The sequence below is a fragment of the Equus asinus genome, chromosome 2 (genome assembly GCF_041296235.1).
Source record: "Equus asinus isolate D_3611 breed Donkey chromosome 2, EquAss-T2T_v2, whole genome shotgun sequence".
Taxonomy (NCBI): domain Eukaryota; kingdom Metazoa; phylum Chordata; class Mammalia; order Perissodactyla; family Equidae; genus Equus; species Equus asinus.
The window spans coordinates 17,672,103-17,698,470 of record NC_091791.1 but is presented as its reverse complement, the minus strand read 5'-3'; the positions used below and the strand labels follow the sequence as shown (position 1 = coordinate 17,698,470).

At 47.9% G+C, this 26,368-nt stretch overlaps 1 protein-coding gene across 7 annotated transcripts in view; it reads left to right on the top strand.

Annotated features, from left to right (window-relative positions):
- The first annotated feature begins 7,786 nt into the window (after positions 1-7,786).
- The window catches only part of VWA2 (von Willebrand factor A domain containing 2), a 48,222-nt gene continuing 29,640 nt past the window's right edge, over positions 7,787-26,368 (top strand). For 2 of the 7 annotated variants that reach the window (XM_070482719.1, XM_070482711.1), the window contains exons 1-5: positions 8,069-8,501; positions 11,776-11,896; positions 16,587-16,648; positions 20,833-20,907; positions 22,257-22,390. In XM_070482719.1, the coding sequence (XP_070338820.1) occupies positions 16,597-16,648; positions 20,833-20,907; positions 22,257-22,390 (261 nt within the window). In that variant the 5' untranslated portion in view covers positions 8,069-8,501; positions 11,776-11,896; positions 16,587-16,596. Of the gene's footprint in view, positions 8,502-11,775; positions 11,897-14,432; positions 14,535-16,586; positions 16,649-20,832; positions 21,078-22,256; positions 22,391-26,368 lie in introns of those variants that run through there. The other 5 variants (XM_044750401.2, XM_070482704.1, XM_070482700.1 and 2 more) reach the window with 5 other exon arrangements.

Below are 26,368 nucleotides of genomic sequence, written 5' to 3'. Positions count from 1 at the left end.
AGCTGACTTTCCCGCCAGCCCATACAGTTCGATCTGAGAATTTTTCTGTGAGTCAAGTATCAGACTGTGACAACCTAAGAAAATGTCACTAACTCAGTGAAGTACCTTAAGACTTTTTTTTTGCTTTTACTAGTAATGTGTGTCAGATTAATGGAATTTTTCCTCATATAAAAAGTTTAAATATTGATGTGCATTAGATAAAAATTTATGCTGCTTTGCCCAGTAAAATTCTTTCACTTAGCAGCTAGATTTCCCTTATGTTCTTATAGGCAGCATTCTAACTTCCTTTTTTTTATCTGCACACACTAGGAGCACTGGATCCTTAGTTTGTTCGTATTCATACTCTATTCAATTCCAGCCACAATGAAAATGAAAATGAAAACTATGGAATCACAAAATTTGCCTTTTACTTAAGGAAAATTAGAGAAGCAAGTCAAAGAAGACATAAAAAAATCTGAGTCCATGGGGCTGGCCGGTGGTGCAGCGGTTAAGTGTGCACGTTCTGCTTTGCTGGCCCGGGGTTCGCCGGTTCGGATCCTGGGTGCGGACATGGTCCTGCTTGGCATGCCATGCTGTGGTAGGCATCCCCCATATGAAGTGGAGGAAGATGGGCACGGATGTGAGCTCAAGGGCCAGGCTTCCTCAGAAAAAAGAGGAGGATTGGCAGTAGTTAGCTCAGGGCTAATCTTCCTCAAAAAAAAAGTTATCAGATTCCAAGGTTTTATCATATAGTATAGAAATTTGAATACAAACAGGTTTTTGGCTTTTTGCGGTTTTTGGTGAGGAACATTGGCCCAGAGCTAACATCTGTTGCCAATCTTCCTCTTTTTCTTGAGGAAGATTGTTCCTGAGCTAACATCTTTGCTAATCCTCCTCTATTTCTGTATGTGGGACTTTGCAATGGCATGGCTTGATGATTCCTGTGTTGGTCTGCGCCAGGGATCCGACTCCAGGGCTGCTGAAGCGGAGTGTGTGAACTTAACCACTACGCCTCTGGGCCTGCCCCAGAATACAAGCACTTGTCTCACAAATAGAGATACGGGTTAAATGTCTCCTGGCTTAATTCGACATATTCCCATACCAGAAACTAGATCTTATTTCTGAGTAGGTTTAAGAAGTTTCCTACCTTAATGAACTTTAATTATTCAAGAAATATTTGAGCTCCAGCTATATGTCTGCCATTGAGGTAGGCACTATATTTGTTCACTGGGGCCTCGTAGGGTCCATCACACCTGCCAGTCTTGGTCTCAAAATACCTAGTTCAGTCGTAGGTAAGAACACTAGAACTGAGACCATATAACCAAACGAGTAGTCTCTTCCTCGGCAGAGACCATGTAAATAGACATATCAGATCCATTTTGTCAGGGAAGAGACTTCTGTCATGGAATAGACAGTAAACGGGTTGACAGGCTGGGGAGAAGGCATATGCAATACACTTTTTTTTTTTGGTAGAATTCTTTTGCTTGGGCAGCTAGAAATGTAAAAGACTAGAAGTTGTGAATGAGAGATTAATATTCTGAAATTGAGCTTTCTTGCTATACATTGAGGATCCTTATCAGCAGGACCCTAAACTGCCAAATTCCAGGAGAGGACTACATCATTGTGAGGCTCCCTACTGTGAGGCTGCCAGCCCAAGGCAATAAACCAGGAGCGTCTCTGGTGGGCTCATCACCAACACAGCCACTGCCTGGTTTTGGCAAATTAAGCTCTTCTGAGATTAACCAAAGGGTGAGGTCTGGGCTCCTCGCTGGTGCAAGTGCCTCTTCAGCCCGACTCGCACCCAAGCAGAGCTTCCTCATTAAACAAGATTCTCAAGGGCGGTTTTTGTTTGTTTTTCCAGATAAAAGGAATTGGAGGGCACCCTGGTTCCAAATACGCAGTGAAGAGAGCTGTAGGACAGTTGTGCTCACTGAATCTAAGAGAGGTTCAGTTCCATTGAGATGGCTGCCCATCCGCACAGGGGAGTGTTGCAGAGGGCCCACCCTGAGAACTGCTAACACTTCTCTTGCCCCAAATGTGGTTCAAGTCACTGTTTAGGCAAAACAGTCTAACTTGCCAGGAAGGTTCTCGAGTCTTTGGCAGTAGCTTTCGGATAACCTAAAATTGGTTTCGTCTACAGCTTTAGCTGCCCAACCTCAGCCATTTTCCTGCACTGTCCTTTTACCTTGCGACTGTTGGGGAGGAAGACAAATCCTCTACCCTCTAAGTCCTTCCAGCTGGGCTGCAAATTAAATTGAAATGAGACAGAATAACAGGAGAAAATCAATCAAAGCTTTATAACATGTATACATGGGAGAAACCCAGGAAGACTCAGCAACTCACCAGAACGGCTGAGGTCACTGCCTTAAATACCATTTTTAGCTAAAGACAATCGAGGGTGTTGGAGATGGGGGATTCAGTTATGGGAGGTTACCAGAAAAAGCACAGTAAGCAAGAGTAAGGTTCTTATGCAGATTTAAGTCTTTGCCTTCTGCATTGATAAGAGTTTCTAAGGGCCAGCCCTGTGGCTGAGTGGTTAAGTTCGTGTGCTCTGCTGTAGCGGTCCAGGGTTTTGCTGGTTCAGATCCTGGGCGTGGACATGGCACTGCTCATCAGGCCACATTGAGGCGGCATCCCACATGCCACAACTAGAAGGACCTGCAACTAAGATATACAACTATGTACCGGGGGGATTTGGGGAGATAAAGCAGAAAAATAAAGTTTCTAGATATAAGTTCATCCCCCTCTTCCTGGGACAGAGAGGGAGACATCTTTACAAATGGAGATTTCCCTTGTAAATGTCCCTTATAAAGGCTAACTTCTACTAGGTTTTCAGAGCTTCTCCCGTGTCTGCAGTTTCTTAAAAGCAACCAGTCCAAAATTATCCTTATGCCAAAGAAACATATTTTGGGGTGGCCAGTTCTGATCCCCGCAAGACCCTGAGGTGATGCTGTTTTTAAAACCTCATGGTGATAACCTTTTGATGAGGAGGTGCCTACCTCCTGTGATACAGCCTTCCAGGAAGTGAGATGGACTGAGGCTTATAAGTTGAGCAGAAGCCTACTGTGCCTCCTCCACAGGTGCACCCAGATTCCTCTCAAAATTCATTCAATGAATAGTTATGTTAAGGCCTACATATGTTGACACAAATAATCCATAACCAATCTATACATCAAAATTGAGGCGAGTTTATTATGAGCCTGATTTGAGGACTATATAGCCTGGGAGAGTCCTTTCACAAAGGAATGGAGCACTCCAAAGAAGTGGGGGTGTACAGAGTGGTTATATACCGTCAAAGAGCATGTATCTCATATGATTGGAATGTCCCTTTTGCAATAGTCAAGAGATTGCCTTGCTGGCACAGCAATTCACCCAGAATTGATGAACACAGCAGGTAGCAGGTCTGTAGTCTCCAAGTGGGTGGTCACAGGGTGAGCACAGCAGGCCAGCAATCAATCCTTAGTTTAGGGAGAAATGCTTATCCTAAAGGAAATGCCCATGCAGGGGAAGTTTCATCCTTATCTTTAAGGGCATCGTTCTTGTCTTTGGGACATAGTAAATACTTAAAGCAGATATATAATGCATGCTCAATGGCCGTGTCAAGCCCATTTTGGAAAAACAAGTTCAGGCTGAATTAGTTTTATACCAAATGGCTTCCTCATATACTCCAATGTATCCTATTGCTTGTCATGTATTTATCACATATATGTGTGAAAACTAAAGACACCAAATTTGGAAGTATTGACAGTTTAAAGCAGCTTCTGCAGTTCTGGATGTTGACTGAATAACTAACTTAGGTTCCCCAAGCCTTTGCCTTTGTAGACATTCCATGTTTACTTGATTCAGCCAGAGAGCATCCCATTTCCCAGAAGCAAATCCAGTAAAACTTTGTGCCTAATTCTCACTGTCTGAAGGAGTTGGGATGTATGCTCTGAGCCTCAGAACAGTTGGGGCCTACCCCGAACCTAAGGGTCTTTAGCTTTGAGATGGCAGCAGTTCTCTTCCTCGTGTCCCCCACCCCAACTTTGTTCTCTCTCATTGCCCTTAGTGCCACCGTTTTTGCCCTGGCTTACTTTGCTGCCTGTGGAGCACTTCAGAAACAGGCCCTTTGTTTCCTCTGAGACGGTTTCTTTGCCATTTAATATGCATTGTTTCCTGTCCTTTCATTTCTCAACACGAGGGTTCCGGTGTGTGGCTGCTCTGTGGGTTTTGGGAAATCGACGGCTTTTGCGGCTCTATTATGCACCCTTCTCTGGGTCTTTTCGTATGTGCTTCACCTTGCTTTCATCATCTGGGAGACTGGTTGCAAAGAATTTGAATTAGGCTTCCATGGATTTGGGATTTGAATTTTATAGGCTGAGAAACTGAGCAGTCAAAAATTAGGCATCTTTTCTCTGTCACAAAGCCAGTAGGCAGGAGAGCTAGACGGGGAACCCCAGACCTCCTCATCTCCAAAAACGGTGAACTTCCACCACACTGGGTGTCTCTCACGGCATGTCGCTCAGTGCGGAAGTCTCCCTTTATCTCTGCATGGAATTCAAACTTGTCTTCATGGCTTGGGTGTTTACTACTGAGATATGCTGTACAGGGAAGTTCATGAATTAATTCACATTAAAAAATATTTTCTTTTAAACTGGCACCTGAGCTAACAACTGTTGCCACTCTTTTTTTTTTCTCCTTTTTCTCCCCAAATCCCCCCAGTACATAGTTGTATATTTTAGTTGTAGGTCCTTCTAGTGGTGGCATGTGGGACGCTGCCTCAGCGTGGCCTGATGAGCACTGCCGTGTCCGTGCCCAGGATCCTAACCAGCGAAATCCTGGGCCACCAAAGCAGAGCACATGAACTTAACCATTCGGCCACAGGGCCGGCCCCTAATTCACATTTTAAAAGGGCACTCACTGTGTAGTCACCAGGCATTGGGGCCGCAAAGATGAATAAGGCAAGTCCTTGGCAGCAAGGGGCTCACAAGCCCTTGGGGATGATAGTCCTCTTGGTGACTTTAATTTTGAAATTTCCACAAGTCTTCACAAAGGAGGGGTTGCCATGAATGAGAAAAGTAGCTTCCCAGCTTGTCTCCGTAGAGAAAGCCTCCACCCCTGCTAGTTTCCCCATTCACCACTCTCCAGAACCTGGACCACCTGCCTCTCTCCCCCACCGCATGCACACCTGAGAGAAAGACCTGAGAGGCACCTGGGACAAATGGATTATACTTTGATGTGAAGGAGTTTGAAGCAACTGGTACCTCTACCACTATTTATAATTTTAGCCTTTTACTTCTTAATCAAGGAATGAAAATATGAAATACCCCTAATTAAAGATGTCAAAGTGTCAGGAACACCCAGAATTGAAATATGGCTTCTCTAAGGTAAACCTGATCAGGCAAAGGTGCCCTGGTGAATGTTAACAACCAGGGGCCGGCCCGTGGCCACGTGGTTAAGTTTGTACACTCTGCTTGGGTGGCCTGAGGTTTCACCCATTCACATCCTGGGCTTGGACCTAGCACCACTCATCAAGCCATGCTGAGGCAGCATCCCACATAGCAGAACCAGAAGGACCTACAACTAGAATGTATAACTATGTACTGGGGGCCTTTGGGGAGAAGAAAAAGAAGAAGATTGGCAACAGATGTTAACTCTGGGCCAATCTTAAAAAAAAAACAACAAAACACTGTTAACAACCAATCCTAATAGGCGGGGGAGAGGCTGTGAACTGTGAAATTTCCCCCACTTCCGGGACTTGGTCTGCCCTTCTCAAACCCCTGCTCTGTCTAAAGTGGCACAGGCCACTTCCCACTTGTGGCTACCTAACACTTAAAATGTGGCTGGTCCAATTGAGATGTGCTGTAAATGTAAAATACAACAGAATTTTGAAGATAGTGTAAAATGTCTATATTGATTACATGTTGAGATACTTGGGATCTACCGGGTTAATATTAAAATTAAGTTCACCTGTTTCTTCTCACTTTTGTAGTGTGGCTACTAGAACATTTACAATCACCATGTGGATCACATCATGCATTTCTATAGGACGATGCCTGTCTAGAAGCAGAGACCCTCCAAGCATTTCACCCTGCACACAAGTTCCCCCGCACAGATGCTTGCACATTGTTTATGCTACCCTGGCGTGGCGCTGTTTTTACATTGGGGTGCTCAGTAAATGCTATTGGGAAGAATTAATGAAGTGAAAAGCGAGTCCTCTTTTCCCCCTCAACAGTGAAGTTTGCTACATTTATGTTACCACAGGCCACTTTCACTGAAAGCTGTTCATGTTGGGAGGGTTGGAAACCAATTGAAAATCACAGAAATGCAACAATTTTATCATTTTTTAATTTTTTTTTCTAAAGATTGGCCCTGAGCTAACATCTCTTGCCAATCTTTTTCTTCTTCTTCTTCTTCTCCCCAAAGCCCCCTAGTACATAGTTGTGTATTCTAGTTGTAGGTCCTTCTAGTTTTGCTATGTGGATGCCGCCTCAGTGTGGCTTGATGAGCGGTGCTAGGTCTGGGCCCAGGATCCGAACTGGCAAAACCCTGGGCTGCTGAAACGGAGCACGCAAACTTAACCACTTGGCCACGGGGCCAGCTCCTAAAATTTTTTTAAAAAGAGAGGCGTAAAAAGAAAATTGTTATTAGTCTATCAGATGGATGTTTACAAGAATAATGGGGTGAGGGGCATGGAAAAGAGGAAACAGGTTAATCTTCCTGGAGGGCAATTTGATAATATCCATCACAAGCCTTAATTTGGATTTACCCTGTAGCCTAGAAATTTACCTTCTTGTAGGTTACACCAAGGAAGTAACTGGACAAAAGCACAAATATCTAATTGCATAACTAAAATGAAAATTTAATAATATTGAACAATAGCAGCTAGGTTAAGTACATTAGAACACTAAGTAGGGGCTAAAAACATGGAATGTTCAAGAAGGGAAACAGAAAAGCTGGTTATGATACAGTATGTATGGAATGAACTAAAAAGAATGTCAATTTTTATAAACGTAGAACAACACTGGAAGAACACACACCATAATGATAACAATGACTATTTCTGGGTGGTGGAATAGGTACAGTTTTTCAACTTGCTTACTGGTATTTTCTTTTTTTGCAATGAGCACACATTATGCAATGACACTTTTTTGATGAAGTATGAAAACTATATGCAATAATTTCTTGTTAGCACCATCCAGTCAGTTCTGACTCCCAGCGACCCTGTGTCCTGCACAATGCTCCACGGCTATTCATAGGGTTTTCATGGCTAATTTTTCAGAAGTGGGTGACTAGGTCCTACTTCCTAGTCGGTCTTAGTCTGGAAGCTCTGCTGAAACCTGTCCCCCACGGGTGACTCTCCTGGTATTTGAAATACCAGTAGCATAGCTTTCAGCATTACGGATCCTCCACAGTATGACAACCGACAGACAGGTTGTGTGATTCCCTGATCTGGAAAGGGACCCGGGCCGCTGCAGTGAGAGGGCCAGATTTTAACCACTTGACCACCAGGGCTGGCTGCTATGCAATAATAGCCAACGTTTGAGTGCCTACTATGTACAAGGCATTGTGCCAGGCATCGTGCTATTTTGCTTTGCGGCATTTGATTTTTAAAAAATCAGGCACCTTCTAGATTTAAACGAGATGCTGGCCAAAAGGCCTGCTTATTAATGCCCAACTGCAATAACAGGACAGACAGGTAAACAAACGGCAATTGCCACGACAAACAGAAGCGATGCCAAAGTCAACATTTTCGCTTGCGTCGGTGCAATAAATCCTGCGGAGTCGACAGCGGATGGTACAGTGCTTGCTCCCTGCTGCACCGCTCAGAGGCGGGGAGGCCCGCGCAGAAGGAGGTACCTTTGTTTATTTGCCCACCTTGGCCAAAGCCTCGTTAACTGCGAGAGGCGACGTTGGCCGGGTTCCCAGAAGCGCCTGATGCACGCCCCTTGGGACAGAGCGTCCAACCCCAGCAGGGTCCGCCCGCGCGTCTCGCCGCCACCCCTCTGTAAGGAATACAGGTGTCCCACGTGGCTCCCACCCCTGGGACGCCCCTCCGGTGGGCCTGCAGCGCCCCCTGGCCCGAGCCGCGCCCGCGCGGGCCAGCAGAGCCGCCCCGGTGTCCGAGGCCCGCCGTGCGCTCGTCCCGGGAAGTCGGAGCTCAGCGCTGTCTCCGCGCCGCAGGGCACGCGCATCCCGGCCCCCGCTAGCGACCTCGGAAGGAGCGCCGGTTACTCCTTCGCGCTCCCAAGAGGAGTCCGCTCGGCCCCCCAGCCGCCCCGGCCCGGAGGGCGGCGAGCGTGCGCCCCGCGGCGTTGCGGGCTTTGTTCGGCATTGTGTGCGCTTTGTCGGGGCGCCGCCGCGAGGCGAGGCCCGCGCGCCCCCGGCAGTCGGCGTCTCGGGCAGAGCGCACCTGGCGCGCGCCGCCTTCCGGCTCCCCGCCGTCGGCCCGGGAGGGCTCGAGGGCCTCTCTCGGGAAGGGGCGCGGCGGGCCCGGGAACAGCCCTTCCCTTGCGTCCTCGGCACTGGAGCGCGGACCGCAGGTAAGGGGACAGGGACTCGGTGGCTGTGGGTGGAGGAGGGAACCACGTGTTAAATCCAACCTGCTTGGCATAGTCATGGGGCCCCCTAACCTGGCGCCAGCAGAAGGGGCGCGCCTTTTGCGTAAAGGCTTCGAAGACATGCCCGAACTCCCCCGACCCCTTTTACAGTTCAGGTGCAGGTGTTAAGATGCCTCCCGTGCAGTTTTCTCAGGCAGCTGAGTGCTCCCAGCGAAGTCTCTGCAGGCTGCACCTGAGGGGCCCGCTGCCCTGAGAAACTGGCCGTTGAACAATGGGAAGTTTGGGGGATTTGTCCTCCCTGGTGATTTCACATGCTGGGACACCCTGCCTCCCTCGGGCCAGCTGACCTAGCCCTGCTTCCTGCACTTCTGCCCAGGGCTCGGCTCTTGGCCACCTGCTGGGACCGTAAAAGAGAGGGTCTCAAAATTACACCTTTGAAACTTGCTAGGGGGCATTGATTTAAAGACATGGTGGTGGGCACCCAGGCAGAAGAGAGGAAGGCACCTTGCTGCCGTTTCACTGAAGAACCAATGGCTCTCCAGCTTAGAGGGGCCTTTCAATGGGGACACCATGCAATGTGTTGGTGTCTTGGAACTTTGAACGGTTTTCAAATTACGAAGTTGTCTTTTGTGGAAATCCAGCTCAGAGCCGTTTCTTGATGGTATAAGGATTTCCCAGACTAGGTCCCCAGGCAAACCCCAAAGGGCCAGGGGGATTCCTTCCTTCATCATCCCTGTCTGTTTGACTGAAAACCATCAATGACAGATATATTTTTCTTTAAATCTGGTTTTTGGTCTGTCATCCAAAACTTAGAGCAGCTATTTCCCCTCCCGCTCAATAGGCTCGAGTCCCCTGGAATGAACCAGTCAGATGCCTATGTTTTTACAGATGAGGAAACTGAGACTCAAAGAAGGTGGAAGACTGCCTGAGGGAAAATGGGAGAGTCTGCCAGGAACCCGATCTTTTGGGTTTTAAAGGGCTTCATAAACAGCAGGGACATTAATTGTCAAGTGATGGCATTGGAGATAAACAAGTGGTGAACATGTAAAAGCCTTTTCTTAAGCATGCCTGCACCATGTGTGCATCTTATGGAGCATTTCCGTTACCTCCCCAACACCTGGGACAGTGCTGGGCACAGGGCAGATGCTTAATAGTTTTTATTGAACAAATTAACTTTCATGTAATTGTATCAGTGGAAGGGTCAGCAACACGATGAGGTGTTTAAGGACAAAGGTCCTCAAACTTTGGTAGTTGACAGATCAGTGAAAAAAATTAATTGTGTTAATTGAGAGGACTGTAATAGAATTGCTAATTTATTTCATCCCACAAGGATATATATAATGTATATGTGTATATTTTTTTGGTAAGCAAGATTGTCCCTGCTACATCCATGCAATTTTTCCTGTTTTGTCTGTGGTGCACCACCACAGTGTGGCTTGATGAGTGGTGTGTAGGTCTGCGCCTGGGATCCCAACCGGTGAACCCCTGGCCTCCGAAGCAGAGCACACAAACTTAACCACTACACCACCAGGCCGGCCCCAAGGATATTTTTTTAAAATAGAACAAATCCCTCCTATAATCTACCAGGCTACTGGAGATCTCTTAGGGACCCTGCACAAGGGAGGGTCTATCCCATGCAATACCCCCACGTCAGCATCACCCCAGGCCAGCGACCTGGGACGGCTGAGTACCATCATTCAGGTTGTATTCCTTTCCTTTAGTTTACCCGTTCACCTTCTAAACAGCTCCAGCCGGCTTCCTCTTCCTCTCCCACCCACAAAATTACCTGCCAGGCTACCCTGTGTATGATCACTGTTCTCCATCCCTCGCTTCCTTTCCTGATCCTGAGTTCCTTCTCTTGAACTGGACTTCTCTGATCTCCACTTAGGAAACTGCCCCTGCCCAGGCATCGTGGTCTTGTGTGACAGTGGCAACACCTTTTCCAGGGAAATAGGATGGGCGACGCCACCCTCATTTTCGAGAGAAGGAAATTGAGTGTCTGAAGTGAAGGAATTTACCAGAGAGGCTCATGCTCAGGTCTCCTGACGTACGACGGGTTCTTTTTCCATTCCGTCTGTGTCCTGCGCACTTCTTGTCATGATCAGGCTGGCCACATCGGAAGACCTGGGCCTGATGCCAAGCTTGTGATTTACTAGCTTTTTGACCTTGGGCCCCAGCTTCTCCAAGACCATTTCCACATATGTAAAAATGGAAACGATCATGTCTACCCTATAAGGTTATGAGTGTCGTTAGATGAAATTAATATGTTAAATGTAATGATAGTCTCTTAACATCGTGCATTTAGGAAGTGTTTTTCCATTAGGAGGGCCTTTCACACGCGATTTCATTGGATCTACAAGACTGGTTGAGTCTGAAACTGAGATTCATCCCATTTGACAGATGAATGAACTGAGGCCGGGGCGGCGGGGGGGGGGGGGAGTTGTTGTTGGCAGTCACGTAGCTGGTTAGAAGCAGAGCTAGTCTGGAATTCTGTCTCTGGACTTCCAGTCCTGTGTGCCTGCTTCCCAGAGTGCCACGGCAGTGAATTTGGGTCCTGTACAACTTAAATAAAGGATTTTCAAGTATCATCAAAACGAAGATCAAAATCTCTTCTGGCTAAAAATGATGCTTAGCACGTGTGGCGAGTGCGGGAGGCCCTGCGATTTATGCCTCTCCGCCCAGCTTTCTCCCCAACCATCCAGGGAATCCACACGGCATGGTGCTCATCCCTTGGTGCTGACTTCTGGTTGTCGATCATTGGGTTCTGAAAATTTGTGATTCTTTTAAGCAGCTGGGGGAGTGGGGGTGGGAGCATGATTTTCCCCGAGCAGCTTTGAAAGCGCTCGCCCTGCCGTATCAAACTGGAGACATGTCATCCACTTCCCTGGACTCTCTGGGCCTGAGCCAAGTGTTTCACCAAACGGACAAGGAAGACAGCAGGGGCTTCCTGGCCCAAGACTTTTACCTCCGATTTTAACGTCTTCCTGTTCAGGTGTTGACTGTTCTTATAAAGGGCTCAGATTTCCATCCCGCTGCCTGAGAGAAGGCTGCCAAGCCCTAATCTAATATTCGGGGTTGGAATTGCATTTTCTAAGGAGTGGAAGTGGTTTCCATTTTCACCCTGCACTCATTTCATTTCCGATCATAGAGGAGAAGGCGGGCATTGTGCTGCAAACTTGCCTTCAGCTATCGCCAGTCTGGCCCTTCTTTTTCAAAAGTAGCCTTGTTTCGGCCCTCGTTTCTTCCTGTGTCTTAGGAAATGCAAGTCCCGAGTGCAGTGTTTTGTGGCGCCCTGGAGCAAACCTCGCTCACCTGCTGTCCCAAATGTGGCCGGTGCCGCGTGGAATGAGGATTTGAAGACAACAATCAGATGAGAGGTTTGGAGGGCGGAGGGCATCTCTCCATGTGTGAGAACCCCAGAGGCCAGGAAGAAAGTGTGGGATTAGCGTGAGTAATGGAACAGAAAGGAAGAAATGTGGTGAGCCAGGTGTCCTGTAATGGAAAAGGCTTGACAAGGTCTACCTGGGAACAAATCTGTTTCTGCCCCTGGGTTGCAGACTGCTCCTGACTACTTTGTACAAAAATGCAGAAAGCTCTGGAAATCTTCTCATGTTAGGTACTCAAGTGTGGGAGTCGCTGGCAGGTTATTACCTGGGTGGAAAACTGCAAAGGGCAGGATTTCGAGTGGCAGATTTTTCATGATCTTTCTGTTCCTCTATCCTGATCCCCAGGATCAGGAACTGACAGGTTGAACAGATTACTGGGAGGCCAGAATGGAGTCCAGTGCATTTATTAGCTGTGTAACCTGGGGCCAAACACTTAACTTCTGTATGCTTCAGTTTTGTCATCTGGAAAGTGGGGATAATACACTCTCTGGCCGGCTGTGCGGATTGGGAGAGAGAAGACCTTTGAGATTGGAGTCGGGTGCTAGGCACGCAGTAAAAGCTCGCTAGATGGTAGTAGCTGTTGATTTTTACTGTGGAATTTGTCCTTTTCAAAAAGTTTTCAGACGTAGGATCGTATTTAGAATGTGGAATTAGTATTGGAAGAAAGTTTTGATAAGTGAGGAGGGGGAAATAAGCTGCACATTTGAGATGATTGGGTGGGAAGAGATGGTAAAGAGTGCTATTAATACTTTACCAGCATCGAAATAGCATTAGTTTCACTTATCTTGGTATAAAAAAAATACAGTGAGCACAAAGGTTTGTCTGGAAGCATCCCTCTGGCCCATCAGTGGTGGGCATGATAGTATTTAGTTTGTACAGCAAGCGCGTATTTCACCTACTGTGTGCCGGGCGCCCACAGCTGGGGCTCCAACAGAGACTAAGATGCAGGCATTTGCCACTGGCAGGCAAGATAAACATCTCAGCAGGCAGTTTCAGTGTGGGCCCTGACAATAGACCTTGTGTTTCCGGGACAGGGGAGGGAGGTGCTGCTGAGGTCCCAGAGCCAGCCCCATCTGATCCTAACATGTATGAGGAGGCATTGGACTTCTTGCATCGATTTGCGGGTTGCCAACATAAGTTTTGTTCTAATGAGCAGAAACTTAGGTGACTCAGGAAAACATTCACCTGGGCAAGCAGAGGCACATAGCAGAGCCAGGTGAAGGCACTTAGGTTTGTCTCTTAGTGGAGGGAGGGAGCCTGTGTACTGAGTGCCTTGCTATGCGGCAGGGACCTTCTGTACTTCCACCTTGTCCTCACGGCAGCCTGGGGAGGCTGCTGGCATCCTGGTTTTATAACAAAGTAACAGGTCTGAACCTTGGAGTCCTGCATGTGCCCAAGGTCAGAAGCTGTGACGTCAGAAAATCATCCTGGACCCAAAGACTACACAGCATTGAGAAGTCCTTTACCTCTGCCCTGCACGGCCCCTCGGCCCCAGGCCTCGCCCCTGCCTGGCCCCCAGGCCGCAGGTGGGGACTTGTCCTGCATCCCTTGTGTAGACTAAGAGGAAAGAAAATGTGTCCCTGGGGGAAAGGAAAGTGGGGAGTCGGCCTTGCTGGCACCCGCCCAGCTGGAAGCCAGCAGGAAGCCCATCGGCCTCTCAGCTAGCCCACATCCTCTCCGTCTACCTTTCTCCCTTTGATTGTGTCTGGGAAGCCCCTGACTTCCTTGCTCTTGCAATATTGACTAGTTTTCACTGAGATTAGGGGAAGCCGTGAGCCTCTTAGTTATGTGAAACAAAAGGACACTCAGCTGGTTGGGACACTTGATTCAGTTTGTTTCAGAAATATTTCAAAATCCGACGAGCTGAGTAAGGTCTCACCATCATAGGTCTGTGATGGAGGGGAGACCATAAGGGGATGTTTAAAACCAGAAGACACCTTAGCAGCATCTGGTCCACCCTCCTCCTTTTGTAAGTGAGGAACCACAGCCTCTCATGGGGTCACATGGCATCGGATGAGAAGCGGGGCCCTGGACTCTGGTGCAGGCTCTCTGCCACCATGGGGCAGGTGTGACCCCTGCCTGTCAGTAGGCACTTATGGGTGTGCCAGCTCAATGTAGATGGAGTTCTGAGCAGTGGCTCTAGAAGCAGCATGATTAGAGGAAATCTCATTGAATCAGGAGCTCGAGACCTGCGCTGTGGGACTGCCCAGGACCCCTCCCCTTCTGAGCCTCAGTGACCTCATCCTTCAGCCACTGAGTTTCCTCTTTAATTTCACACCATATTGTGAGCTCTTCTCCCCTAGCTCCTGCTCCCTGAGGGTGGGAATGCAGGCTTAGGGGTAAGCACTGTCCCATGTAAGCACCCCCACCCCCACTGTTTATTCATATGTCCTGCAATTCCAAGTAACTGGCAATAGCACCTATATGAACATGACTGGGCCATTTTAATCTTTTCCGCAAATTAAGAATCTACATTTCCTGGGTGACTTTGATTTTCAAGGCAGCTGTTGCTCTCAGCGTGCTCAGCACATCCTCTGAATTCGGAGTCTGAGTTCTGTTTGGTTCCTGCAGCTGGCAGGTGTGATTTCAATGCCTGGCAGAGGTGGTGGAGTGCGAGTTCCTCTAACAAGTAAGAGAATTCATTTTAGTGCAGGGTAAGTTCAAGGCACTTCGGTGAGCTGCTAAAGATGGCCAGGAAGCTTCTGCTGTGTATTTTGGAGCAGTGGCATCCCCGGTGGAGGGGGGGAGGTCTGAAGCCCCAGGATACATAAATGAAAGCTTGGTGCTCCTGCCTTGTGATCCGTGTTCTGAGATGCAGAAGGGTGGTGCTTATCTAGGATGTTAAAGGGACTTTCCCAGCCGTGTGCATCAGGTTGGAGTGAGTTTCCTCGCTGCGGCTGCACCCTTGGGTACCCCACGCAGTGACTGACACTTCTCCTTCTGCCTTGCTCTAGAACCTGGGGTTCCCCTGGCGTCCTGCAGCTCTTCCCTTCCATATCTCTGCCCAGGATTCTCTCCTGAATGCGTGTCAGTGCTATGTGTTTACTGGAAGGAAACTTTAGTAAGACCTCCATGTAGCATTGCTTTGTTCTTCCAAGTCTTTTCTTTTCTTTTTTTTTTTCCCCTTTTGTTTATTTATTTATTTTTGAGGAAGATTAGCCTTGAGCTAACTACTGCCAGTCCTCCTCTTTTCTCTGAGGAAGACTGGCCCTGAGCTAACATTGTACCCATCTTCCTCTACTTTATATGTGGGACGCCTACCACAGCATGGCCTGCCAAGCGGTGCCATGTCCACACCCAGGATCCAAACCGGTGAACCCCGGGCCGCCAAGAAGTGGAACGTGCGAACTTAACTGCTGTGCCACCGGGCCGGCCCCTTCCAAGTCTTTTCTTAATGGGCAAATTCAATGCAGAGAAACCGTAGGGTGAGATCTTGAATGTATTGGATCCCAAAGGGCAAAAAATAGAATTTCTAGAACCTATTGTTAAGATATTTTTAGATTTTTCCCTGCTAAATTATACTGGGGAGAAAGTCTGAATTTCATTCTGTATGACCCCTTTCAGTTCTTGTGCTACAGGTACACTTGCTAAAACATAAGACTGTTTGAATTGTGTGTCAACTCTTTGTGATTCAAATGATAATAATGGTAATAATGCATTTCTTGGGCCTCACAGCTAAAATTAGAAGTAAACCTCAAGTCTGTGCCCTTATGGGATCAGAGATACAGTTTATAGTTTCTTATTAAAAGCTGTCACTTTCCACCCTAGTACCTCCCTCAAAAACTGGTAAATAGGGGGCTGGCCCCGTGGCCGAGAGGTTAAGTTCACACTCTCTGCTTCAGTGGCCCAGGGTTCGCCGGTTTGGATCCTGGGTGCAGACCTACGCACGGCTCATCAAGCCCTGCTGTGGTGGCATCCCACATAGAAGAACTAGAATGACCTACAACTAGGATATAAACTATGTACTGGGGCTTTGGGGAGAAAAAAAAAAGAGGAAGATTGGCAACAGATGTTAGCTCAGGGCCAATCTTCCTCACCAAAAAGCATGCCTTCAAGAAAAAAAAAAAAACAGAAAAAAAATCAATAAATATCAGACCCCATGGAACTGAATTTTACCCTTACTATAAGCATTATTAGGCAATAAAAACTTAACAAAAAGACTTGTTTCTTCCTCTGCCACATTACTGTTTATAAATAATTTTGAAAGTGCAGATTTGGTGACCTGCTAGGTTTCAGAAAATGAAGACATTGAAATCAAGTCTTCAGCCTGTCAGAGTCTAGCTCCTCATGAAGACGTGGAGATGCTGAGAGGGAGGGACGTCCCCTAAGGTCACGTGGCTAGTCAGGGCCCAGGCCCAGCTAGGACCCAGGTCTCCTGCCTGGGTCGCCTGGACAGAGCATACCTTGCTAGAGTCTGAAGGAGCTGGGGGTCTGGGAGGGGGGGTGTCTGAAGATGTTAGACTGTCCTTTAAAATCAGAGTCACGGGAGTAAAGTCTTCTGTGGCTTTTTGGGAATTTGCATCAACTCCAGTCTACTGTAGTTATTATGGCGAGGAGGGGCTTCTAGAGTCCTATTTGTGCCCTGGGAAAGGCTGAGTGGTTGTCCTCTTGTTTGGGGGTGCGACTTGGGGACCTCACAGAGCTAATTGCTGATGCTTTTTTTCTTGTCCTGGCCCTCTAGTTCTACCAACATGCCCTCTTTCCTGTTGCTGGAAGCCATCTGCGTTTTCCTGTTTGCCGGAGGTAAGTGTTTTTGGTGGGGGGGGGTAAGATGTTGAGGGGTTTGGTTTGCCTCACATCCTGTCGATTTTAACTTCTAAACGTTTCTTGAATGCATCTGTATCTCTCCACTCCACAGTCACCTGCCTAGTCTAAGCCCCATCATCTCGTGCTTGGACCACTGCAGTGTCCTCCTGACTTGTGTCCCTGGGCCCTCCTGGTCCCACTCCAGCCCATTCTCCACACAGCAGCCATTTCAAAATGCAAATCTGATCATATCTAGACCCCTCTCCACTCCCACCCCATGCCTGAAACTTTTAAGTGATGTCCCATTGCTCTTAAGAGGTCTGATCTGACCCATGCCACCTCTCATCCCCTCCGGTGCCCCCTCCCTCCACCCTTTGTGCTGCAGCCTACACTCCATCCAGTCCTGCCCAGCATCCTGGCTCCCTCTCACCTTAGGGGTTCTTGGTTATCGTGGCCCCTCTGCCTGAATCACCCCCTCACCCCAACACTTCTGCCCTGATAAACTCCTAATCATTTTCGGCACCTAGCACATTTCCTGCTGGACCCCCAGATCAGATCAGATCCCCCTATTAAAACCTCCTGTAGCCCTGAGTCCCTCTGCTGTGTAACATGTAACACAGGCATGAGTTTACTTCCGTGTAAAACTTAAAAATTAGTATCCATCTTCTCTACCGGATGTAAGTTCCGTGAGCAAGAGACTCTGCATATATTCTTTATTCACTACTGTGTAATCTCGGTGCCTAGCGCTGTGCTTGGCACCTGGTCGGTGCTCAAGAAGTAGATTAATGAATGAATAACGGAGCCAATCAGTTTTCTTGTTACTTGCCACTCTGTCCCTTCCAAGTTCTAGCCTCTTTGAAATATGAGATGGTACAAAGGAGTAGGTGTGTTTTGCAGATTGTTGTCCCACAAGTAAGAACAAGTGGACTGGGTGACCAGCTGTCCGAGGCTGGCTCAGCATCCTCTTGTGGACTCTGCGATTCTCTCTTGCAGTTCCTCCCTCGTCTGTGTTTCTGTGAGTAGGTGTACTCTCTCTCTGCTGAGTTCGCTGCTGTCACCCGCCTGTTCCCCAGAGCAGGAGAGATAAGAGAGGCTGGAAGAAGGGGGTGGTTGCTCAGCCCACCTACTGTCCCCTCTCTGAGCCATACAGGTGGATGAAGGAACACAGTAGCTTCATGGCCAAGGGACTGGGGAGAAATGAGACGTGTTTGAGGACAGGGTTTGAATACAGTCCCTGGAGGCCCAGGCCCAGTAAAATTTCTGTTCCAGCTCATTGTGGAACTTCACCTTCTGTGACCCTGTCCAGTTTACAGAGCACTTGATCTGACCGTTGCTGGGTTGTGCAGATGAGGCAAGGGAGGCCAAGAGAGGCTGTGTGACTTGTCCTGGGTCACACAGCTATTGGTAGCAGAGCTGGGATGACAACCCAAGTCTCCTGACTCCTGGGCTGGCCCCACCACTCTGGGCTCATCTAGGGCAGACAAGACTGTACAGGAATGATCACCCTAAGCCTTGGCTCTCTTATCTGTAAAGTGAAAGGGTTTGATTAGATTAGTGATTCTCAATCCTGCCAGCTCCTTAGCACCACCCATCCCCCTAGGAGATTCAAGTTCTGGAGCCCAGACAGGTGGTCTTCAGAGGTGTGGGCTGAGTTGGTTAGAAGAGGAAGCAGCTATCACACATTCCTCAGCTCCCTGTTCCAGGGGAACCTCTGCAGAGTCCTGAGGTGACTTCACAGGGGAGCAGTGGCGATGTCAGTCAGGCACAAGGGGCTCACCTGAAGCCCGGCACCCCCGAGCATGTTGTACAGGGAGGCGCATTAGCTGAGTCTCATCCTTGGTGAGTGGTCTCTGGTCCTGGGGATGCTCTTTCCTCCCATCCAGGGGAGACGGCTGGTGTGTCTGCACCTGGAGAATTTGCTGGTCAGACATTTCTAAAGGCACAGTGGTTTCCTGCAGGGCCTCGGGGATTCCTCAGCTCCTTTGCCAATGATCCGTGGACGCGGTCAGGAAACCTTAGTGTCCTCCTGCTGTGTGCAGAGAGCTGGGCTGGGCTCTGGAGGGCAGGGGCAAGTGGGGAGCTCCCAGGGGAGCAGCACCACATTATGGGGTGGGCTTCGGGGCCCCCGAATTGGCAGGATCTTGATGATGTCTGAACGCCGTAAAGCAGAAAGCATCTATTTTCTGGAAGATCAGGTTGCTGAATTATTGAGTAACTTCATGTTCTTCTGTTTTGGGATGTTTTTGGATGTGTTGCCCCTGCCTCTGTCCCAACATCTGCCATTTTCTATGGAAGCGGAAGATTTTCTTTTCTTTAATTCAGTCCACTGTCTGTGTTTGTAGTTTATGTGTTGTCTCTGCCTCTGGTGGGAAAACGGCAGCGGCAGTGTGCTAGACCTCATGAAAGCTGTTTGTCTGAAGCTTTTGACTGTGGCACTAATTGCTGGTTCCGCTTACTGGCCTAGAACCATGTTCTCCATGAGGAGCGATTGGGGGAGGGCAAATCAGGTGAGCGGAAACTATCTGCTCAGAGATTGGGGCGGCGGCGAGAACCAGAAGCTAGTGTAGTTCTCCCCAGGGAATAGTGAGTGGGGAGGAGCCATAGAGGTGGAGATGGTTGACCAGTAACCTCTGGGGGGGCTGCAAACAGGAAGCATCCCCCCCAGAACCCAATATCATCTTTTGGTGTCCCCCTCCTTGTCACTTTCCTGGCATTTGCAAATCCCCATGAGCGCAACATCCCTGCATGTGTGATTCCCTGCCCCCCCCCCCCACTTAACCTCTTTCCCTAGCAGCCCCCAAGCTCATCTTCCTTCCTGTGCCCCCTCCCTGGCTTGGCCTGCTCCTGGGCTCTGCCCACCCCAGCTTGGTCTCCTCTGTGCTGACCCACCAGACGTCGGCATTTATAAAGCATTGGCATGTGTACTTCTGCCACCAGATATCTACCCTTTTCACATTATCCCTCCAAGTGGTCCCCTCTTTGCCTTCAGAACTTGCATCATGGTGGGCTCGCTGTGTGGCAATCCTGGGGCTTCCTGGCATGTTACCCCTGCCCTCAAAGTCTATTTTTTAAATTGTTAATGATTGCTCAGGTACCATTATTACAAATTCACTGGCTTTCATATAAAAGAACAAAAGACTCATCCATGAACAGGAAGTAGGAAACCCCAAAACTTTTTAGCCCTTGTTCATAGTCATTGCGCTGAATGAATATATCAAAGTTTACTCAAAGTCCTGACTCTTTCGATTTTTTTTTATCTCCAGCATTCCTCTGTCACAAATAACATTGAAGGGAGTGGCTTGATGCATGTTTTCCCTTCTCTGAAATTGTTTTTCCTTCAGATCAGTTTCCAGGTGCAATACTACAGGGCCAAATGGTGTGAGCGTTTTTATGACTCTCAATTCATTTGGCCAAATTGTTTTCCAGAAGGGTTGTACCAATTTACAGTGCCACCACTGGAAAGTTTTTTCCTGATTTAATGTTTCCCCAATTACATTTAAATTTAGAAGTTGATCATCTAAATTTCATGTTTACAAGGGTATCTTGAGGCGGCCTAGTGGCGTAGTGGTTAAGTTTGTGAACTCTGCTTCAGTGGCCCGGGGTTCACAGTTCAGATCCCAGGTGCAGACCCACACAGCACTCATCAAGCCGTGCTGTGGCAGCACCCCACATACAAATAGAGGAAGATTGGCACAGATGTTAGCTCAGGGACAATCTTCCTCACCAAAAAAAAAAAGACAGGGGGATATCTCATTGTTTGAGTTAGAGGATTCTGTCACCTGTTTGAACATTTCCCCTTGTGCTTGTCTATGAATTCACTTTCTTCTATGAATTGTCTGTTCACATCCAAGGTTAATTTTTATAGCAAGGAGCTGCAGCCCAGAGAGACACCCAGTTATTATGCCTAACTAGGGGCAAAACTCATCAGAATCCCAGGCTCTCTATATCCCCTCTGTATATATTTTTAATTTTTCTCTTCAAAATACCCACATTTAAGTACAAAGATCCCTGATAGAAGTGGGGCAGTTGGGGGTTTCTTTATGCTATCCCTCTGGTAATTTTTGAGATACAGTATCATTGAATTCCTCTTTTCTCTCTTTTTACCTAGTCACATATTGTGGAAACTAAGATGCCTCCCCTCTCTGCCTTGTCATGACTCCTTCTGGTGTTTTCTCTCCCAGTGCCCCCGTCCCTGCCTCTTCAGGAAGTCCACGTGAGCAGGGACACCATTGGGAAGATTTCAGCCGCCAGCAAAAGTAAGCCCACGTTTTACTCAACCCTCCGAACGCCCATTTCAGCCTCTGCATGACAGACCCAAGGGAAGCCATGTTACTCCAGACAGTTTCTGCTCCACTCCCATCTTCCTTTCATGCTGTGACCAGAGTCATTTTCCCCAAACAGGGGTCTGACCAAGTCCTTCTCCTGGGTAAGAACTCTAGGTAAATCTCTGTGGCCAAATTTCTTGGCCCATGCTTGGAGGTCTTCTGTTACATGCCCACCATCTACCCAGCCAGCCTTGTCTGCCGCCATGTTCCTTCCTCTTCCACCCTAATTAGCATCCCCTCTACATGCTCAAGCCACGCCAGCCCATTCCCAGAGGCTCTGTGTGTCCCTTCCTTCCCTCTCTGGTGAAGTCCTCCTCAGTCGCTGCCATCTGGGTGTCACCTTCTCGCTGTGCTGCTCTGACTCGCTGGTGTGTCTCTGACTTCACTCTCTTACATGAGAGGTGAGGTGGTAGGGTGTGGACTCTGGACCCAGACAGCCTGGGTTTGATTCCCAGCTCCACTTCCTGGTACTCTGGCCTTAGGAAAGTTACTGAATTACCCTGTGCCCTGCTTTCTTCATCTCTCTAGTGGGAATAAATATCGCAAATCTGCTTAGGACTGGGGGTAGGGGTGGGGAGCTAAGTGATAGCTCCAGGGTACAGGGTTTCTTTTGAGGTGATAGAAAATATTCTAAAATTGAGCTGATGATGGAATGTGTCTGTGAAGATACTAAAACCCACTGAATTGTTTACTTTAAATGGGTGAATTGTATGGTATGTGAATAATAGCTCAATAAAACTGTTAAAAATTTAAAAAATAGTCCTCTGTCTCAGGGTGGTTGTGAGAATTAAATAAATTAGTACATAAAGCGTTTGAAGCAGCAGCTGGCCTGTAGGAAAGATGCTGTCAGTGCCGGCTGTTACTGCTTGAACTCTTGGGTGACGTGGCCTCATGTACAGGGTGCCTGGCTGTGTCCTGGACTAGATCCTGGGCCCCGAGGGCTGGACCACGGCTCTTCAGTGTCCCTCGCTGGCCGGGTAGCTCCTCCTCTCATATGGCTCAGTTAGTGTTGTTGAAATAGACTCTTCCACTAATGCAGGCTTTCACCTAAGGGCCTGTTGACGAGCATCGTGCCCCTGGTGGGGGTGTGCTTCCTGCTGCAGAAGAGGGCTGCCTCTGTCCGGGACTTTGTGCAGTGTTATTTCCCCCATTGTGCTAAGAGGAGCAGCAGCCTGACCCGCCACAGGGTCGTTTCCCACTCCACTCTGCTTTGGGTGAGAGCCTATTGGGACCAGACTGCAGGGAAGCTGGCCGCCACCCTCTGTCCCACTCTCCCCTAGTGATGTGGTGCTCCGCTGCCGTGGACATCCTGTTCCTGATGGACGGTTCGCACAGCGTCGGGAAAGGGAGCTTCGAGAGGTCCAAGCACTTTGCCATCACGGTCTGTGACGCTCTGGACATCAACCTCAAGAGGGTGCGTGCAAGTCTTGTCATCTTTGTGTTAGGGCATCTTTGATTGCAAGTAACAGAAATCCCGTCTTCAGTAGAAGAAGGCATTTCCTGGCTTGTGGATCTGGGAAGACCGAGGGGGTGAATCCTAGTTCCAGGCACAGTGGGATCCAAGGGCTCAGTCCCTCTCTTTTTCTTCTCCTCTCAATTTTGCTTTCCTCAGTTGGCTTCCAGGTAGGTTTTCCTCACATAGCAGAGTGCCCTGCATTGTCCATCAAGCTAGTGACCCCAGGGAAAAGAAAGTGGACTTCTTTCCCTGTAGATCTGGCAGAAGTCCTGGGGAGGGCTCCGATTGGGCAGGCATAGGTCACATGATGATCCCTTGACCAATCACAGTAGTCAGAGGGAAGAGATTGTCTGGCTTGACCTGGGTCCTGTGCTCATCCATGTTCTTAGGGTGAGGAGTGAACACGTGGATTTGGTTTCCTGCTAGAAAGAGAAGTTGCATTTGTGGAACAGTGGGAAAGGGAAAGCATGCTGGCAGACAAAAACTATAACTACCTCCAAAGACTAGAGTCTTAATATGAAGCACAGCTCTTACCCTCTGTGTTCACTTGAAAGGAACTACTCATGCCTGAGTGAATCCAGCCAGTATATTCATTTCTTGTTCTTTGTTGCTACAGTAGCAGGTCTTAAATATCAGCAGAGTGTGTTAGCTGTAGCTCTTGTTGCTGAAAGGGGCATTTTGAAACAACTCAATAGAAAAACAGGCAATGAACGCAGACAGACAATTCCCAGAAAATGAACCACAGTGGCCCTTAGACATATGAAACAATGCCCAACCACCTCACTCGATGTAATAGCAAATCTCTGGCTAATAGACCATTTTTCACTTACTGGATTAGCAAAAATCCAAAATTTGGTGACATGCTCCCCTGGCAAATCTGTAGGAAACTGGCATTCTCATGCACTGCTGGTGGAAGTGTGCAGCCTCTCTGGGTTGGAATCTGACAGTGTCCATCAAAATTACAAATGCTTGGACCCTTTGACCCAGCAATTTATTCTACAGATACTCCCACAGATGCAAAATAACGCACATATGAAGTCATTCATTGCAGTGTGGTCTGTAATCGTAAAAGATGTCAGACAACCCAAATGCCCATTCCCAGGGACAGGTAAATCCATTATGGTGCATCCATATGATGAAACGCTGGGCTGTTGCAGAAAGTGAATGAGGACGCTCTCTGATATGGAAAGACACCAAAACAAATTAAGTGTGAAAAGTAAGGTGCAAATGGCGCATATGTTACTTTTTATGAAGAATAAAGGAAAGTGCACAGAGTGGATATTGGTGTTTGCTTGTATTTGCATGAAGCGACTCTGGAGGGACTTGTGAGAGGCTAAGAGCAGTGGGGAGGCTGGGAACCGAGTCGGTGAGGTTCAAGTCCACAGGGAGACTGATCGGTATAGATGTTTTTATACTTTATGGATTTTGAACCATGTGAACCTACTCAAAAATCAAATGAAAATTTAGGAAGGGCATTTTGATCTGGAAAGCCATAATTACTTGAATTAGAGACTAGACCCATACAGGGTGAGGAAGGAAGTGGTTTTCCAAGATGACATTCCTGGGTTAATCCTAGAAAAACCTCTAGGATTTAGGAGCAAAAGTGGCTTTTAATGAGGGCCAGATGTTCTCGAGAACAGCATGTCCCTCGGGGAGAGTAGGCACTGTACCCTGGACCTCAGGCAGTCTCGCACAGTTATCCAAAGACACTGTCGCAGATGTCGTTTCCTCTAGGCCTGAGCAGCCTGGAAGTTCCAACCGTGAAATCACCCCATCATAGACTCTAAAAGGGCCGGGGCGAAGGACTGCTGAATCTCCACCCTCCTCCAAACAGGGCTTGCTTTTAAAAGGAAGTGATTCCCTGTGAAGTTTCACTAGTTACTCATGGAGGAAGGCGCCATAAAGATCAAACACTGTTGACCTTGGCATTGATGTAGTATGTCCTGAAATGGGTGGCCTGGAGACCCCTGTGGATGGCAAGTTGGGAGGGAAGAGCTGTGTGGATTATTGGAGAATGTTTTACAGACGAGGAAACAGGCTCAGAGAGGCTAAGTGACTGCCCAGGGTTGCACAGCAATCTTAGAAGAGAGCTCAGTGTGGAAGAACTGGGGCTCTTGACTTTCAGCCCAGGAATGGCTCCATTAGATCATTTGTCTCTCCTAGTGGGTAGCACCTGGGCTAGGATGAGGTGGTGACACTCAGAATTCGCACCCTGCTACCACATAGCAAGTGGACAGCTGGCAACACGGCACTGTGTGTGTGTGTGTGAGAGAGAGAGAGAAAGAGAGAGAGAGAGAGAGATTCCATCAGCACCCTCAGAGAGGGTAAGAAAACTATGACAAAAGACTTTATGGCTGGTGCTGTTGGGGGCAGCTATTTCGACCCACAGGTCCCCAGAGTTCAGGGAACTTAATTTCAGTGTTGCTGGCCCACGTCTAGAATGTGGCATTAAGTTCTGGAGGCTGATTTTTAGGCTAGAGATTGGCAAGCCAGACGGTGCCCACCACAGGTAGTCAGGACAGTGAGAGGCCTGGAAACCTCCATATATGGGGGAAGCTGATTCTCATTTTCACGTGAAAGAGGATACAGAGTGGCTCTGTTTTGCTAAGAGGGCAGAATGCAGGTGGTCAGGTGTTATATTTGGGCTTGACCTGAGAAAAACTTTCTCCCGGCAAGACTTGTTCAGCCAAGGAGCTGGGTGTCTGTTTCAGGGAGCGAGGGGGCGTCTTGACGTCCAGGGGGCTCCAATGGCCTTGCTGGGATGCTGGCCAAGGGCTTTTGCATTTGGGCGATTTCAGAGGGTTTGGTCTGATTTGTGGCTTCAGGTTTCAAGTTTTTGCTGCTGCGTTTTCGTGTCGTCTTGTTATCTCCACATACAGGGGATTTGATCTGCATCTTATTTTATTTTCTGTAACTTTAGTTGTCGGGGAAGAAATTTTCAGGTAGCTGTAAATTAAGGCTTTTTATGGGTGCTTTGTTGTTGAGGTGAATTTAAGGTGTTTGAAGTCTTCCTCTCAACACTTAAAAGCTGAGAAGTTCACTTCCTGGCTCTAATAGAATGATTGGGGCTGACTGATTGCAGCACGGTAAGACATGCTGGCTCCTCAGCGTACAGTCAACTGAAGATAAAAGGCAACTGTTTGGCTCCCAAACCACCAATTAAATTAAATGCCTTAACTACTTACTCAAGCTGTTTCCGTCGTGTTTTGTTTTGAAGTTGTGTCCTTCCTGTTTAACCCAAGTAAACACGCCCAGCTGTTGGTCTCAAGGGACTTTTTTTTTAAACTAATTCATTCATTCACATGGTTCAGTAAGAAGACTTTCAATGAAAAGTACTCTTCCCCTCACACATTTTCCATTTGCCCAGTGCCCCTACCTGCTTCCTTGAGTAACCTTGCAGAACTGCTTCATGAAAATATAAGCAATATGAACATATATATTCTTTTTTTTCTTTTTTTTTTATGGATGAGGATTAGCCCTGAGCTAACATCTGCCACCAATCCTCCTCTTTTTGCTGAGGAAGGCCGGCCCTGAGCTAACATCCATGCCCATCATCCTCTACTTTTTTTTTTATGTGGGACGCCCACCACAGCACAACCCGCCAAGCAGTGCCACGTCTGCACCTGGGATCCGAACTAGCGAACCCCAGCTGCCGAAGCAGAACGTGCGCACCCAACCGCTGCACCACCAGGCCAGCCCCTGAATATATATTCTTATTTTCCCCTTTTTTACACAAAAGGTAGCATACGATGCACCCTGCTCTATCCCTGGCCTTTTTCTCTTTGCATTATCTTGGAAGGCTTTCCACATCTAGCTTTATAGGTAATACAGATATTAATATAGGTACATATTATTTTTTACAACTGATTAATATTCCATCATAAGAATTCACCAAGGTTTGATTAATGAACCCCTATTGATGGATATTTGCTATTA